This window comes from Tauraco erythrolophus, chromosome 20 (genome assembly GCF_009769465.1).
Source record: "Tauraco erythrolophus isolate bTauEry1 chromosome 20, bTauEry1.pri, whole genome shotgun sequence".
NCBI classification, from domain to species: Eukaryota; Metazoa; Chordata; class Aves; order Musophagiformes; family Musophagidae; genus Tauraco; species Tauraco erythrolophus.
In genome coordinates this window covers 11,851,909-11,867,460 of record NC_141484.1, presented here as the reverse complement: position 1 = coordinate 11,867,460, position 15,552 = coordinate 11,851,909, and the positions used below count along the sequence as shown (strand labels likewise).

The window sequence follows — 15,552 nt, the reverse complement described above, 5'->3', positions numbered from 1 at the left end:
AGATGATACCAAGTTGTGTGGTGTTGTGGACACGCTGGAGAGAAGGGATGCCATCCAGAGGGACCTTGACAGGCTGGAGAGGTGGGCCTGTGAGAACCTCATGAAGTTCAACAAGGCCAAGTGCAAGGTCCTGCACATGGGTTGGGGCAATCCCAAGCACAAGAACAGGCTGGGCGGAGAATGGATTGAGAGCAGCCCTGAGGAGAAGGACTTGGGAGTGCTGGTGGATGAGAAGCTCAACATGAGCCGGTAATGTGTGCTGGCAGCCCAGAAAGCCAACCGTGTCCTGGGCTGTATCAAAAGAAGTGTGGCCAGCAGGTCGAGGGAAGTGATTCTGCCCCTCTGCTCTGCTCTTGTGAGACCCCACCTGGAATACTGTGTTCAGCTCTGGAGTCTCCAACACAAGAAGGACATGGAGCTACTGGAATGAGTCCAGAGGAGGGCCACGAAAATGATGCGAGGGCTGGAGCACCTCTGCTATGAAGACAGGCTGAGAGAGTTGGGGCTGTTCAGCCTGGAGAAGAGAAGGCTCCGGGGTGATCTTATAGCAGCTTTCCAGTACCTAAAGGGGGCCTACAGGAAAGCCGGAGAGGGACTTTTTACAAGGGCGTGTAGTGACAGGACAAGGGGCAATGGATTTAAACTGAAAGAGGGGAGATTTCGATTAGATATAAGGAACAAATTTTTTACATTGAGGGTGGTGAGGCACTGGCACAGGTTGCCCAGAGAAGTTGTGGATGCCCCATCCCTGGAAGTGTTCAAGGCCAGGTTAGATGAGGCTTTGGGCAACCTGGTGTAGTGGAGGATTTCTCTGCCCATGGCAGGGAGGTTGGAACTAGATGATCTTGAAGGTCCCTTCCAACCCTAACCATTCTATGATTCTGAAATTTTACATGGAATATTAGATTTGTCAACAAACATTTTACATGTCCAACAGAAGAGGGGTCCTCAGGGCCATCTCTGAGGATCTTAATATGAGGGCTGCACTTAGAGCAGTCCGCAGCATCTCCAGACTTCAGTACTGGATACGGTCATATTCTCTTGCGGTCTGACTCTACGGACGTGTCCATTCCCCATCCCTCACTATCTGGAAGCAAGCTTCTCTCTGCAAATGGACATACAGCAATCAGCTTAACTACCCAGCCAAGATGTGGAACCTATCACAAGATCCACACACTTTGTGTTGAAGTGTGCTGTACCGGATATAAAACAGGGTTCAACTGCCTATTCAAGTACAGAAGGATCAAAAGCTGATGGTAACCTTACAGGTGAGGTAATAACAAAATTGAAGGCAAGAAAGCTTAAAGGCTTTCCAGTTTGCAAATGAACAGATCAGACGTTCGCCAAATCCTGTAGCACTGCCGTTCCAACCTTTGTGGTCTCGGCTGACCACGTAAAGGTGTGCAAGGTTCATGCATAGGCACAAAACATGAAGCTACTCCAAAAAAATTCACCTGGGGCAAGCACATACTGTCGAAGCATCCACAAACACACAAGAACAAAGCATTTATTTTCGCTTTGGGATCCCATCCCTACTTTGAGGGCTGTTTTGTACATTGCACATGAAGTAGTCATCACATGAAAACAGAAGTCTTACTAAGAGCAAGAACCACAGACCTAGACAAGCCTGTGTTAACTGGATCAACTTTTATCTTAGCTACAGACCTGTGTTTGCTCCTGTGTCCTTAGACCCCGTGAATCTTGCATTCATGTATCCATAGTTCAAAAAAGTGCGGCTTGAAAGGATCTACTTTCAGAGTGTGATAGTTAAGGCACTTTTGTAGGAAGCAGGAGATGAAGACTTGAATCCCTTCATGTCAAGAAGGAAACTGAACCCAGGTCTCTTTCCAGCAATTAATCTAACCATCAAGCTATTTCAGGGAGCAGGCATCCTCACAAGCTATGGCCTCAATGCAGCTGGCTCTCAGTATGGTCAACTGATCGCCCAACCAAGCCAAAGGCACGCGAGCTGCCGCGTCTTCCCTCTCTCCCTCAGAGGATTGAGCATGTGAAGTTACAGCCAAGACTGCTAACTGCAAGCAGTTTCAGAACAGGGCCAAGGTGTGGTCTCAACACATGAACCACCCTCACCCCCGGGCTGCTGCCAACAGGGACAGCTGGCCTCCTGCATGTTGGTACCTCCTGCTTCATGCTAGTGCTCCTCTGAGCCCGCAGAGCCCGGACCCAGAGAACTGAACTGCTGAAACACATGATTTTGTGGGAAGGTGGGGTTTCTGCCAGCTTCGCTCCCTGAACTACCTCGTGTTGGCTGCCAACCCCCAGCGCAGGAAACACACGGCCTGGGGGGGAGAGGAAAGGAAATGGGATCACCCCTTCTCACAGGAGCACAAAGATCAGCAGATCAGCTCAGTGGTGTCATAAGCCTGAAAGCACATTCATACTCTTCCAGCCTCCCCACCATTGTGTTTCCAGATGTCAGAGAAATTTAAGCTGAAGTTAGAAGTTTGCTCCTGGGTGGGGCAAATTCAGGTGTACAGAGAGAAAGTAAAAGGAAACTTTAGTGTCAACTTGTTCAGAGTTCTGTTTGAAGCAGATCCAAAGCTGGGCTGCTGCTCAGCAGGGCTTCTAGACCAACTTTTGATTCATGTCCCCCTCGGGCGCTACATTTTGAGTGGTTCCAGCACAGCGTTTCAGACAGATGTTCGCTTTTTGCAGCTTTTTGTTTCTGATTCAGATCTCGACTGACATTTTTAAACTACATTTCTTAAACGCCTATAAAACTTTCAATAAGGTGAATTACAGTATTAAAAGAATATATCCGCACATTAAACATCGCTTCATGCTACATCTTTAACCATTAGTCACTGCCTATCAAGATTAAAGACCAGATTTTGAATACAGCTGTATCAAAGACCTTTTTCACAAAACAGATTTCCAAAAATGCCCAAATGAAAAGTGTTCACTTACGTGCAGAGAATTGATTGGTCCTCACGGTCTGTAAAACAAGAACAAACATGGTTATATAGCTTTTTGTTGATGCTGTCCTGTAATTTGCAAGACAGTTTCTTTTAAATTAATATTATAAAAATTCATTTTTTCAGCTTAGTTTTAAGGACGTTCTCATGCAATTTTAATAATATCCCTTAAACGTTCCAGTTCACGCACATGCCCTCCTCAAACAACAGCTTCAACATTCCTAAAAGTTCTGGCATTTCATACAACAAAGCCAAGATTTTGGTTAAATTTAGTAATAATCCACGGTAATCTTTTAAACCATATTTTCAGGCAAAGCTGGCCCAACATCTTTTATTCTGTATGCATCCTTTCCCAGATTAATCAAATTAATTAAAATCTTCAGTATTAAGCAAGAAAAAGTTTCAAGTACACAATACTAATGACCAGACACTTGGAAATAGCACTAACATCTCCAGCAAACTGCTTTACTCTACAGCTTGCTTTTTTTTCTTTTCTAGACGAACATGCAAGCCTGAAGTGCTTCCATAATTTAGCTTATTCATGAAAGGCTTGTCAGAAGGACATCCAGGGCAACACTGAACAGAGCCAAACTCTGCAACATGGTGCCACTCAGCACTTTTGACACCCACTGCCACACTCATGACTTTTGAAAACAACGCCTGAAGGTCAGTTATACCCTGCAAGAGGTATTTCATAATTACAGGATCTTTACAGAATATATTTCAACATCATACACTCTATATTAAAAAAATCTTATAATCAAATCATTCAAATATACCTGCAAAAAAAGTCAAATATTTCTGTTTAAAGTGTTCTCCACCCCCTGTTTAAGCCAGGGTTTTCTACAAGTTCAACATCTCTTTCATAAATCTGCATCACAAAGATCTTGCATTTACACTGCAGCTGTTTGTCACTAGCTCTGAAAGAACACAATTATCTCCTGCAAGCTCAGAACTTCAAGCAGGTTTTCTGTTCCAATTAGTTAGTGATTGATTGCATTATAACAAACAAAAATCAAGCTTTATTTTGTTCAAGTGTAAAGCTCAGGACTACACGTTAGACTCCCTGCCACTCTCCGCAGACACCTCTTCTCCTTTAACATGAAGCTCTGACGGACCACAGAAAAGGAGCAACTGGTATGTGACAATCATTATCCCTATGTGATGATCATTATTCCTTCTAGGACGCAGAGTTCAACACCAGGTAGGATGAACAGACAGCTACAGTTACTACAAGGCAGCTTCCCCACATACTTAATAGGTTTGAAACAGATCTGTGTCCATATATACAACCTCCATACATTTATGACCACTTCTGGTAAGCAGAGTAACATAAACAACATTCCATATTGGTTTTAAATGGGTCCAGAAAACCTACTGTTGTTAAACTGAGTTGCAAATTACAGCCGGGTTTTGCAGACTGCATGAAACCAGTCACCCCACCTATGTAACAAGCTGAGTTCATAGCACTGATGGACAACAATTAGTATTCAAGCAGAATTTAGGACAGGGGCAATGGCTTTAAACTGAAAGAGGGGAGATTTAGACTAGATGTAAGGAAGAAATTCTTCCCTACGGGGGTGGTGAGGCACTGGCAGGTTGCCCAGAGAAGCTGTGGCTGCCCCATCCCTGGAAGTGTTCAAGGCCAGGTTGGATGAGGCTTTGGGCAACCTGGTATAGTGGAAGGTGTCCCTGCCCATGGCAGGGGGGTTGGAACTAGATGGTCTTGAAGGTCCCTTCCAACCCAAACCGTTCTGTGATTCTATGATTTCGCCAGGCAGCATGCAAAACAAAATAAAAAAATCCAGCAGCAAGCTGCGTTTCCCCCGTTCCACTGCCTGACGAACAATCCCGATACAAAACCAGTTTGTGTTTGGCCACATCAGCTCCCCGGGCAGCTTTGCCGCACAGCAGCAGGTACTTAAGTTTCAGCACAGACAGGCAGGACTGCCGACTGGGACGGACGCCTGGGTTTAGAGCAGCACGGGCTGCCAGGGAGCCCAGCAACCGGGGTACACAGCCAAAACAGAGACAGGCTGCTGCTGAAGGGGCAATCGTGGCCTGTGCCTGCCCCCCCCCCCCCCCCCAACTGTGCCAGCACTCGTATCATCGGTGCAGCACAGCCAAGGGGGGAGCAGAAGAGCTGTCTGACAAACTGGTTTTATGGTCTGATTTGTGTTGAGGTGCAGTGCCCTCACACACTGTACCGCCTACTGAAAAACTGTCCTGGCGAAAGGGAGACCTGGGATCCATTTCCTACGCACCAGTCCCAGTTTACCCTAGATTAAAAGGCTATGTTCATACAGACACAACACTTCCAAGAAAGTAAACCAGCTACAAAAGACCTGGTCACAGCAAAGTATTGTTATTGTAATCAGTTTATGAAGAGAAAGTTTGAAGGACACGCAGTCAAGTCTTTCACAGCAGGCAGATGCTACCGCGTACTGCCACAGCTGGCCAAGCCAGAGGCTCGGGAGTTTTAGACTATGGTTTAACATCAAGCATGACAAAATACGAAGTGCTTTCTGACTGCAAAATGTTAAACACATGCAAACAGTTGTACTTTGAACCCCTTGTACTAGCTTGCTCAAATAATGGCAAGAAATACCAGTGATCCTCTCACCCATCGGGCAGACAGACTGCATTGGGTTGCGCTTCACCAGGAGCACAAGTCAGACCCTGCACCCCTGTGTATCCGTGTGGTGCAAGCAGATGTTCACTCCAAAAATCCTACCTATGGGGTAACAAACAGGGCAGAATGATTGTAGCAGGACAGCAGAACAACATCAGTTTAGAGTACGAAAAGTGGGAAAGACAGGATTCGGAAAGTTGGTGATACTCCAGACAAGACTGTAGGGATCATTTCCTACATCTGCAGGATGTATAGCAGCTCCTGTAGGGACACACCAAAAAAAGGAAGGGGGAAGACACTGACTGCAAGAAATAAAAGCTGAGAGCAGGCAAGAACAGTGGGAGGATGACAACAGAAACATTAAGAGAACACTCTGAAGAAGTTTATGTTCCTCTGGTTTTGATACGCAGCAGCTGGTCTTGCAAGTTCTATCAGAAATCACTTTTTGGCACCAGCAGAAGACAAACTCCAGAACACCAGCAGTTGTATGTACCATATTCCCATTTGTCAGCACAAACTAGGAAAAAAAGTGCAGCTTTCTGACCCTGACCTGTTTCCAGGGGTAGCTAACAGTGACTTATGCTCTTCACGGGCCACTCCATATGCCGGGGTGGGGAGGAGAAAAAAAAAAATAATCGAGAAAACATAAGACAGTACAAACATTTGTTCTTTTAGAAGAAATTGCTAAATGAGTGCCAAGTTGGTACCATGAGTAGAGTGGAAAGTTAGTATTTCCTAGCTTTAATATTTATTGAGACATTTTCTGAAGTGACAACAGCATTTCCCACTCTCTCACTTCCCAAGAACAACTTCTCTGTAATTTTGTCATGGTAGTTAGGCCACTTCATCAAAAAATAGTCTCCTCTAAAGTATCTCTCTTCAGTTTATCACTTTGAAACTGAAGAACACAGGTAACATTTGCCTTGAAATGTGAAGGCAGTGTGTATTTGTCATTGCTTTGTACCACGACATGTTTTACCTGTCAATTTACTACACAAAGCTGCTGTTCTACAACATGCAAGACATGGTATAAATGAATTTTCTTACCCAATTAGTCCTAGAGAAAGTCTACAAGTCCACACAGTTGTATGTATTTTGTCATGGCCAGAAGCTCCAGCAAGTGCAACAGAGCTTTTTTATTTTCTCTGCCCAGGAGCCTGAACAGATACAGACCTTATGAAGAAGTTGTCAGGTACTCAAGTGTGTTATTCCAAATCCATTTTTCTGTGTCCATCTGGACTCCGAACCTCATGGATTATGAAAGCACAAGACAGACACCAGCAAGCTTCAAGTTTTGCCTTCTGATCACCTACGCTCCTGGCCAGCTCCAGCACCTAACACTCAACTAACAATAATGAAACATCACAGCTTGAAGGCTCAGGATGCGGTTTCAGGCATTGTCAAACGTTGGATGTCTTTTGTCCCAAGAAAAAGAGCTCATCTGCCCAGACTCATTCTAAAAAGGATTCTGACGAAATGACTAACATGGAAGCACTATTCATGGTTTGTTTGTTTTGATTTTCTCCTCCCCCAAATAACACAACCTATCTGCAGTCTTGATTTCAAAGCAGCTGGTCCCCTTTCTGAAGGCTCCTTAGAACACTGAGGACAACTGCTAGCCTGTCTTTGGAAAGAACTGAGCCCCCACCTCACCCTTTTGCCAGATCTGTTATCTGGGGCAGCGAAGAAGCACTAAACTTCTCACCTTTGGACATGCATCTCAATTATACTCCCAAAAACCTGTGCCATTCTCTGTGACCCAGCTCCAACCTGGAGGGCAGCAGGCAGCCCACCAGAGGGATTTTTTTTATGATGGAGAACATACTTAAGTCTCAAAAATAATCTGCCATCCTTTGCAAAAGCTTTAATAGCAATTTTTTATTAAAGCCACAGAGTTTTGAGGTGGTTGTTCACGGAAATCTAAAAATATTTTGAAAACACTTAAGTTTCTACATAAGTCTTGTGATTCTTAGGAACGAACCAAAACCATCTCTCTCCAGCAAAGTCCTCATGAGATAACATCCCTCTAACATCAGCCAAACAGATTTGGAGGAATATGTAAAGACTAGACGAATCCAACAAATCCCTTGGGATTTAAGCGAACTGCAGCAGTAAAAAGCAGAACAAGTTAGCAGGCAATCCTCATCTCCAACCTTTAGAGTACTTGAAATAAGAAATACAGTTAAATTACTAATATGAACGGCATTAGCAAGTTTGACATTAGTTGCCTCTGTTACTCCATACAAAGTGTGAGAAAGTGTGTTGGTCTGGAAAGGTTGATTCTCTGGACAAAGTCACCAGAGGTTTGTTACACTTTGAGCACAAAAGTAGACCATTTAGGGGGGAAAAAGCACCTCTAAGAGGACTTAAATAACACAACTTTTGCTACCAGCATAAACACCTTTCAAGTTACTCCCACATAACCCAGTACAGTTTCATTACAAGGCTGAGCCAAACTAACAGTGTCCAGTCTCTTAGGGAAAGGTACATCACACTTCTGCCACACCAACAGCTGCTCCTGCCCTCGGAGCACACTGGTGCTTGTCTGATCATCGGTTCAAGCAGCTCAGCTCACCGATCACAGACACCCAGTAAGTCAATTTAACTCGGTCACATGAATATAAGCACGAGGACAAGTATACGGTAGGAGGAGATGAAATAAGGGAACCAAGCTCTCAATTCAAGCTAAATCTTATCACTTTAGAGCAATGCAAGTGCAAGGTCCTGCATGTGGGTCGGGACAATCCCAAGCACATGTACAGAATGGGTGGAGAATGGACTGGGAGCAACCCTGAGGAGAAACCTGGGAGTGCTGGTGGATGAGAAGCTCAACAGGAGCCGGCAATGTGCGCTGGCAGCCCAGAAAGCCAACTGTCTCCTGGGCTGCATCAAAAGCAGCGTGGGCAGCAGGTCAAGGGAGGGGATTCTGTCCCTCTACCCTGGTCTCATGAGACCCCCCCTGCAGTGCTGCGTTCAGCTCTGGGGGCCCCAACATCAGAAGGACATGGAGCTGTTGGAGCGGGTCCAGAGGAGGCCACCAAGATGATCCGAGGGCTGGAGCACCTCTGCTCTGGAGACAGGCTGAGAGAGTTGGGGCTGTTCAGCCTGGAGAAGAGAAGGCTCCAGGGAGACCTTCCAGCAGCCTCCCAGTATCTAAAGGAGCTACAAGAAAGCTGGAGAGGGGCTTTGGACAAGGGCATGTAGCGACAGGACAAGGGACAATGGCTTTAAACTGAAAGAGGGGAGATTTTGATTAGATTTAAGGAAGAAATTTTTTACAATGAGGGTGGTGAAACACTGGACCAGGTTTCCCAGAGAGAGAAGTTGTGGCTGCCCCATCCCTGGCAGTGTTCAAGGCCAGGTTGGATGGGGCTTTGAGCAACCTGGTGTAGTGGAAGGTGTCCCTGCCCGTGGCAGGGGGGGTGGAACTAGATGATCTTGAAGGTCCCTTCCAACCCAAACCATTCTATAATTCTATGATACAGCTTGGATTTAAATATAACCCAAGGGCTTCAAACTACACTGAGGACCATAACTTTCAAGTTACACAGAGAAGGGTTACAACAATATTCCTTATTTGAAAAACAAAGTTCCATAATTACACAGTCTATGAATAAAACCAAAATTTAGTTTTCTGCTTATGCAATAAGCTTTCTATAGACTAGTATGTCCTCTTGAACGGGAGAATTTGAAAGCACAAAGGCAATAAAACCTGACACGAGCCTTAGGCTGAAGCTCTCACTGCTGTAATTCAGCTCGCTGCCATTCATGTCCCAGTTTCGCCATCCCATTCCTCCCTTGGAACCAGCAGCAAATTGAACAGACACACGTGATGCCAGCTCAAGTAGCTGATGGGACTAACAAAATTTAATTTTCATCCAGATCAGCTCCCTGTTCCAGTTTATAACTCAGCCACACGAACACTGAAATCGGCATATGGACAGTGAGAGAACCACCTCTCGTACCAGCTACTCGTGCTTTAGTCACCCTACTGCTACTGCAAAAGCACACTCCATAGCTCAGGTGAGCTGCAAACTGTTCCCAACTGGGTACTGGTGCCAGGGGAAGGTGCCACTTCCTCCAAGCCCAGCATACATTCACATTGCCTCCCCTGAGCCAGCACTGGCAGTCACCTCCACCTACAATGAGCTGATCAAGGAGTCATACAAGCAGAAAAACTCATCCTACCAAAATATAAAAGGGGAGGGGGAAGAAAAAAAAGACCAGCCAGCACAAGGGAGATGGAGCAACGAATAACCAGAGGAGGTTTTACTCTTTTGGCAGTGGCTAATCACTAGATTGGCTTCCGCTGTATCAAGCTGCATATTTAGCATCTGGAAGTATCAGACATCTTTCACTCTTGCTCTCCTCCTTGTTTTGCTTCCGCCCAAAGACAGACCGACTGTCACACCTCAAGGCAAGAATCAGCTGCTATGCTTAGCGCCTACCACCGCCGAGCTGAAAGACATCGTACTGATGCAAGCAGCAGCCACATGAGGGAAACCCAGTCATCCAGCACTGAACGGTGCAAATGCTTTGAAGAGAGGCCAAGAAGAATTACCAGAATACAAAAGGACAAGAATTACAGCTCTTAAAGCCACTTTTCCCTGTACACTCTTAAACTTCCTTTGCTCTTGTCTCCCCAGAGGAATGTGCTCTGGGGACAGCAACTGGCAGCTCCTTGAACCAACCTGTTGCTTGGCTGCAAAGGAGTTGTCATGTTCTCTGTTTGAAAACCCAGTAAGAATAGATCCTGATGTTCACCTTACTATAATACGTATAATGAAACACACGAAGTTTTGACTGTCAGAACACAAAACATTTTATTCTACATCCTTTCTCTCAGCAAACTATGGAATTATTTCCCCCTCTTCCCTAACTAACAGACTAGACCTAAACAAACTCCCTGTTAACTCTGGGGAAGGCTCCAGATGAACATTGAACACGTTTGTTGGGTAATTGGTTCAGGCAGGATGTTCTGAAGAGTCGTAGGTCAAAGCTATAGAGCCTGTCTACAGAAGAGTTACTGTATTTTAACAAAGCAGCTTTTCTTAAAAGCATGACTTAGTTCTACTTTGGGCACACTATATAGACATTCACAAATTGATACAAGATAATCAAACAGAAAAGAAAGAATCTGTCTTCGTATTTCCCACCAAAACTCAAAGGCAGCAGCATTGCAAGAACAGAAATTTTATCACAGAACAGATCTTACAAGTGAACAGATGCTGACTCTCTACAACTGTCTTTGCTCCCACTGCCCTTCGCCAAATTGACGTTTTAAGCAATGCAAATGCCCAGATCTGCCTTTATCCCTCACGATTTGACGCAGAATGAGTGAAGAAGCCATTTGGAGCTCTCCCACAGAATCAACTGCCCAATTAGAATGCGATTTTTTAAGCTTAACACAAATACACAAATCTATGAAAAAAGCAGATGTATTACCTGCTTTCAGATTTAACGTATCTCTGATTACTTTGACAGCAGCTACAATTCTCAGTCACTTTGATACAAACATTGACTGCCTCGCAATCTCACCACTCTTCCTACAAGCACCTACCCCTTGGCATCCAGCCTTTATTTAGGTAAGAACAATGAGATAAGTTTGCCAATATAAAAGGGTTAATTCTAGAAAAACGGTGAAAGTGGAGGTACATGAGCATTAACCTGCTTTCCTGACTCAGGCTGAAGAAAAAGCTATGGGCTACTACACATCCAGCCATCAACCAGCAGGAAATTACGGAGAGCGAAATGGTTCTTATTTGCAAGTCCATCAAGGGTTGTCATTCCTAAAATCCAAGCACAAGACTCTTGCAGATCATTCATTTTGACATAACTTTTCCTTTTCTTTCTCCATAGCATAAAATCCCTGCTCAGCATTGATAAAATGCCAGCCTCATTTCCATAGCCAGATAAACAAAGTAGATGCTTTGTTGGGGTGAAGGAGGGCAACTTCTTTCATATTTCTCTTACCTCTTTTTGGAAAGACAACCATTTCTCCCACTTGAGAAATATGGAGGGTTCTTGTTTATTTTTAGACGATATTTAATACTCAGAAGCCATAGCCCACAAACCAAAGCAAGCTTGGTTCCCTGGTCGATAGCAGTGTTTGTTGTGGATGTCAGGCTTGGAAGATCTGCCTGTATTTGCCCTCTACTGTAGGTGAACAGGCTCAAATATCAATCTATCCAAGGACATTTAAAAATTGAATTCCTGACAAGTTTTGTGAAAATGGGTCACTGCCTGGAGCAAAAAGACCTTCCCATCAGCACAGATTTTGCTGCTGCCAGAGCATTCACAGGACCAGGTCAGAAACACTACACAGCATTATAAAGCACTCAGGTGGTCTGACAATTTGCCATTCTTCAATTCCAAGCTCTGAATATTATTTTTTTATTCCTTCTTCTTTTCTTTAAACCAAGTCCTACTAGACTGATAAGCACAGAAAGATCTGGTTACAGAGATGAAGCATGCCTTTATATTTTGTGTTTGTCTTTAAAATGTTGCCTAGTTACTCCATAAACTATCATCAGACACTTAACACTATGAAGTGACTTGCAACAAACATCTCTAACAAGTGTAACAGGAAGACTGACAGGCACAAGTTTGTTTGCTGGGTACCTACCTTACTGCAGACCAAATATACCCTGGCACACTTGTGCTCACCATGAGATTTCTGCAATAGCACTGTTTATCCCACGTTCCACCTCTACTTTTAGTTGTGCAATAATCTTTGCTCCATACAGCCTAGTCATTCGCTCTTCAATGTACATTTTGCAACTCACAAAAAGACAAGGGCAGTTTGCAGGAATACAGTCAGTATTTTGACAACAGTAACTCATTAAACATTCAAGTGAACTTTTCAGAAAGCATGTAATTTGCTAACACTACAAAGCTGACATTTCAAGCTATAACACCTAAATTTAATCAAGCCACTACTGACTATTTAAGGAAGCTGAACCTACACATGCCCAAAGCATCTGATGCAAGACATCCACCAGTGCTAAAGGAGTTGGACAATATCACTGCCAGATTACTCTGCAGGCGGTTTCAGATGACTAAAAGGAGAGAGACATCACAGGTACTTTCAAGAAAGGCAAGTAGGATCATTGCACTATCTTTGTAAAAGCTGCAAGGAACCTCTGGAGGTCAGAAATGATTAAGGACACTGGCACTCTTTAAGGGAAAACCATGTCTCTTGAAGTACCTTGAAACTGCATTTACTTTTTTCTTCTTGCCTAGTCATCAGCTTATTCATCTGTTGGTCAGTTTTTAACACCCCAGTCTTATTTCTTTGAAACTGTCAAGCAATGAACTCGCAGAAATTCTCATTCCTTGTCCTAAAAAGCGTAACACTAATTTATACTAGAAGCAAGATGAAATTCAGGTGCACTCCACTCCTTGTGGGTGACCAGTGGTTTTAAGATTAAGAATAATATCTATCAGTTTTGCTTCATCAGTGCTCAGACACTTTTTCCACAAAACACAAAGCCCCCAGTGCTGGCTCAGACATTAGTCCATGAAGAATTAAATCAAAACTGCCCACTTCAAAGACTAATACAACAGTGCTGTTTTAAATCAATTACCAATTCCCAGCTTTGTCTGTTTACCTAGTATTTCTCATATAGCATGATCCAAGACAGACAGACAGTGTCTGCTACACTTCCTCTGCCCAGAAACCAGCCTGCAAAAGCTGTCAGGTTGAACTGCCACAAACCACTTTTGACAGACCAGTATTTCACTCTTGCCTCTTTCGTGTATTTTATCTTATTACTCCAAGACACCTCCAAGTCTTTAGAGAAGGGCTGAGAAAGCACCTGTTCACCAGGGGGTGGGGGCATTGACGTAGACATTCTATAGGTGTTCCTGCTATCTGTGAAGTTAAAATAACAAAAGCTTTAAAAAAAAAAAATATGTGGTTCTATCCCTTCCTCTAAAAGATGTGAGATTTGAGATAAATCACAACAGCCATACCTCAGCTTTGCTGGCTGGCTGCCTGCTAAGTACGTTGAGTAAGTTATTATTAAACACAGCATGGCAGAGGTCAGTCAAACCCAAGTCACTTTTTGCCCTGCAACGTGTTCATGGTGAACCGTAGCACTGAATACAACTATTTCTGCATGTCTACAGCAGACTTCATGACCACACTCATCATTTGCTCACTACCCGACATGGCTCAAGCTGCTGCACAAGCGTTCCAGCGCAGGCACAGGGCAAGTGGTTAACCTAACATAGCATCAAACCCTGGAAGAATAAGCCAAGTTATGAATTGAGGCTAGTTTACAAGCTACAAGTTAGGTATTTGCAACATTAGCTTGAAATCACCCAAATTCCTAAAGAAAAAGTCGTGACATTTGTTTTCAGAGTTGCTAGCCAGGACTGAATCAGCATAACAGGAGAAAACAAATAGCTGTCAGACTACGTCCTGCCCACTTAATGAAACTGTGGGTAGCTTCTCCAGTACAGACTGGATAGAATTTGAATTTTTTTTTTTTTTCAGTCCTCATTAAGTTTGAAGAAGCTGAAACACGGTCTATGTTTTCAGTGGCAGTCTTTTACTGCCTTTATTAACTGTCATTAACAGAAGCTTTAGCAAGTCTAACTTAGAAATTAAAACAGAGTTGCTACATTTATGAGCAGAAGTTAATAGGTAACACATTCCTTCCCTAACAAATTCATTCACTCAAACAGGTATGGGTTATGATTTATAACGAGACTTGCAAACATCACTAATCTATTATGTAATCCCAAATTTATTTAGCCTTTTGAAATGGGTGACTGCTGCAGTTGAGATGAGCAGAGAACACAAGTCAGCCTTCACTTTGGAGAAAGACTAGAGAAAACTGCCCCGTCCCAAAGGCTGATCCACGCTGCAAGCGAGGGCCGAGATGTACAACCAGCCAACACACGGAGAGGGAAAAAGCTTTGACTGTGAGAGTGTTCTCGATACACCACATCATGGAGCCGGTCAGGCCAGCTACAACTTATGTGACTGATTCACCCTCAAAGCCAACAACTGGCTCTCACAGAAGCATTTAATGCAACGTAGCTGAAGGGCAGGAACAATCCGTCAGGCAGCACCTTCTTAAACTGCTCCAGCCAGAGCTGCAAGGACTTGCTGCCTTATGCTTATTGCTCTTCAAATGACACAGATGAGCAGCTCTCGGCCTTCCTCATTGTGGCTCCTGAAGAACTTTCCCAGTAGAAATGAGCAGCTCCTAAGTCTTCTACACAGGCCGTCCCTATGCTTACTTTTCAGTTTTTATTTGCATGCTGCTTAGAAGTAACCTAAGATTAGTAGTAGCTGGCAAGCCACAGGCTGGAAAAGGTTTATTTAGACTGCAGAGTACTCAGCATAGCAGTGGTTTCTGCTCTCCATCAACCCTGCTTAAGTTGTTCCGTTCCCCATGTAGCACAATTTTGTCTAGACAAAGACTACATTGTGAAGCAAAACAATGACTCAAGGAGGTCCTTTAACTGTAATATCTGCCATTTAAGCTCACTCATTTAACTTTTGCTCTTCTCCTTCCCAAACAAATAAGCAAGCACAAACCACTTAACAGAACTGGCTGTGAACTAACTTTCACTCCAGTGGGTTCTTCCTAAGCTGTTTCATCATGCCTGAACTCCAAGAGTTTGGAAAGATAGCAAGTGTGATATCAGTACACAGCTAGGCTTTCTAACTTCAAGGCAACAGGAGCAGTGGTTTAGCTTTGTCCTCAGTCACACGGAGGACAGGACGCAGGTCATCCAGCACATCACCCCATCCCCAGTACAGTCAGCCACACTACACACCCCAGTGACATTACCACATCGCCTCACAACAGCTAGGCTAAAAAGTTGTAAGTATTTTTCTGATGGATATTTTCTAAGACCAATAAAAGCCTTTTGATGAGTATGTTTATCTGAAAATATTTTAACTCCCAGATTTGCTCTATAGGCTTCTTACACCTCTGCTCTTCAGCAGCGCAGTCAAATTATTAC

At 44.0% G+C, this 15,552-nt stretch overlaps 1 protein-coding gene across 3 annotated transcripts in view; it reads right to left on the bottom strand.

The window, feature by feature from the left end:
- The window catches only part of MYH10 (myosin heavy chain 10), a 104,384-nt gene that overhangs the window by 63,887 nt on the left and 24,945 nt on the right, over nucleotides 1-15,552 (bottom strand). For all 3 annotated transcript variants that reach the window (XM_086623964.1, XM_086623965.1, XM_086623966.1), the window contains exon 3: nucleotides 2,929-2,956. In XM_086623964.1, the coding sequence (XP_086480090.1) occupies nucleotides 2,929-2,956 (28 nt within the window). The remainder of the gene's footprint in view (nucleotides 1-2,928; nucleotides 2,957-15,552) is intronic.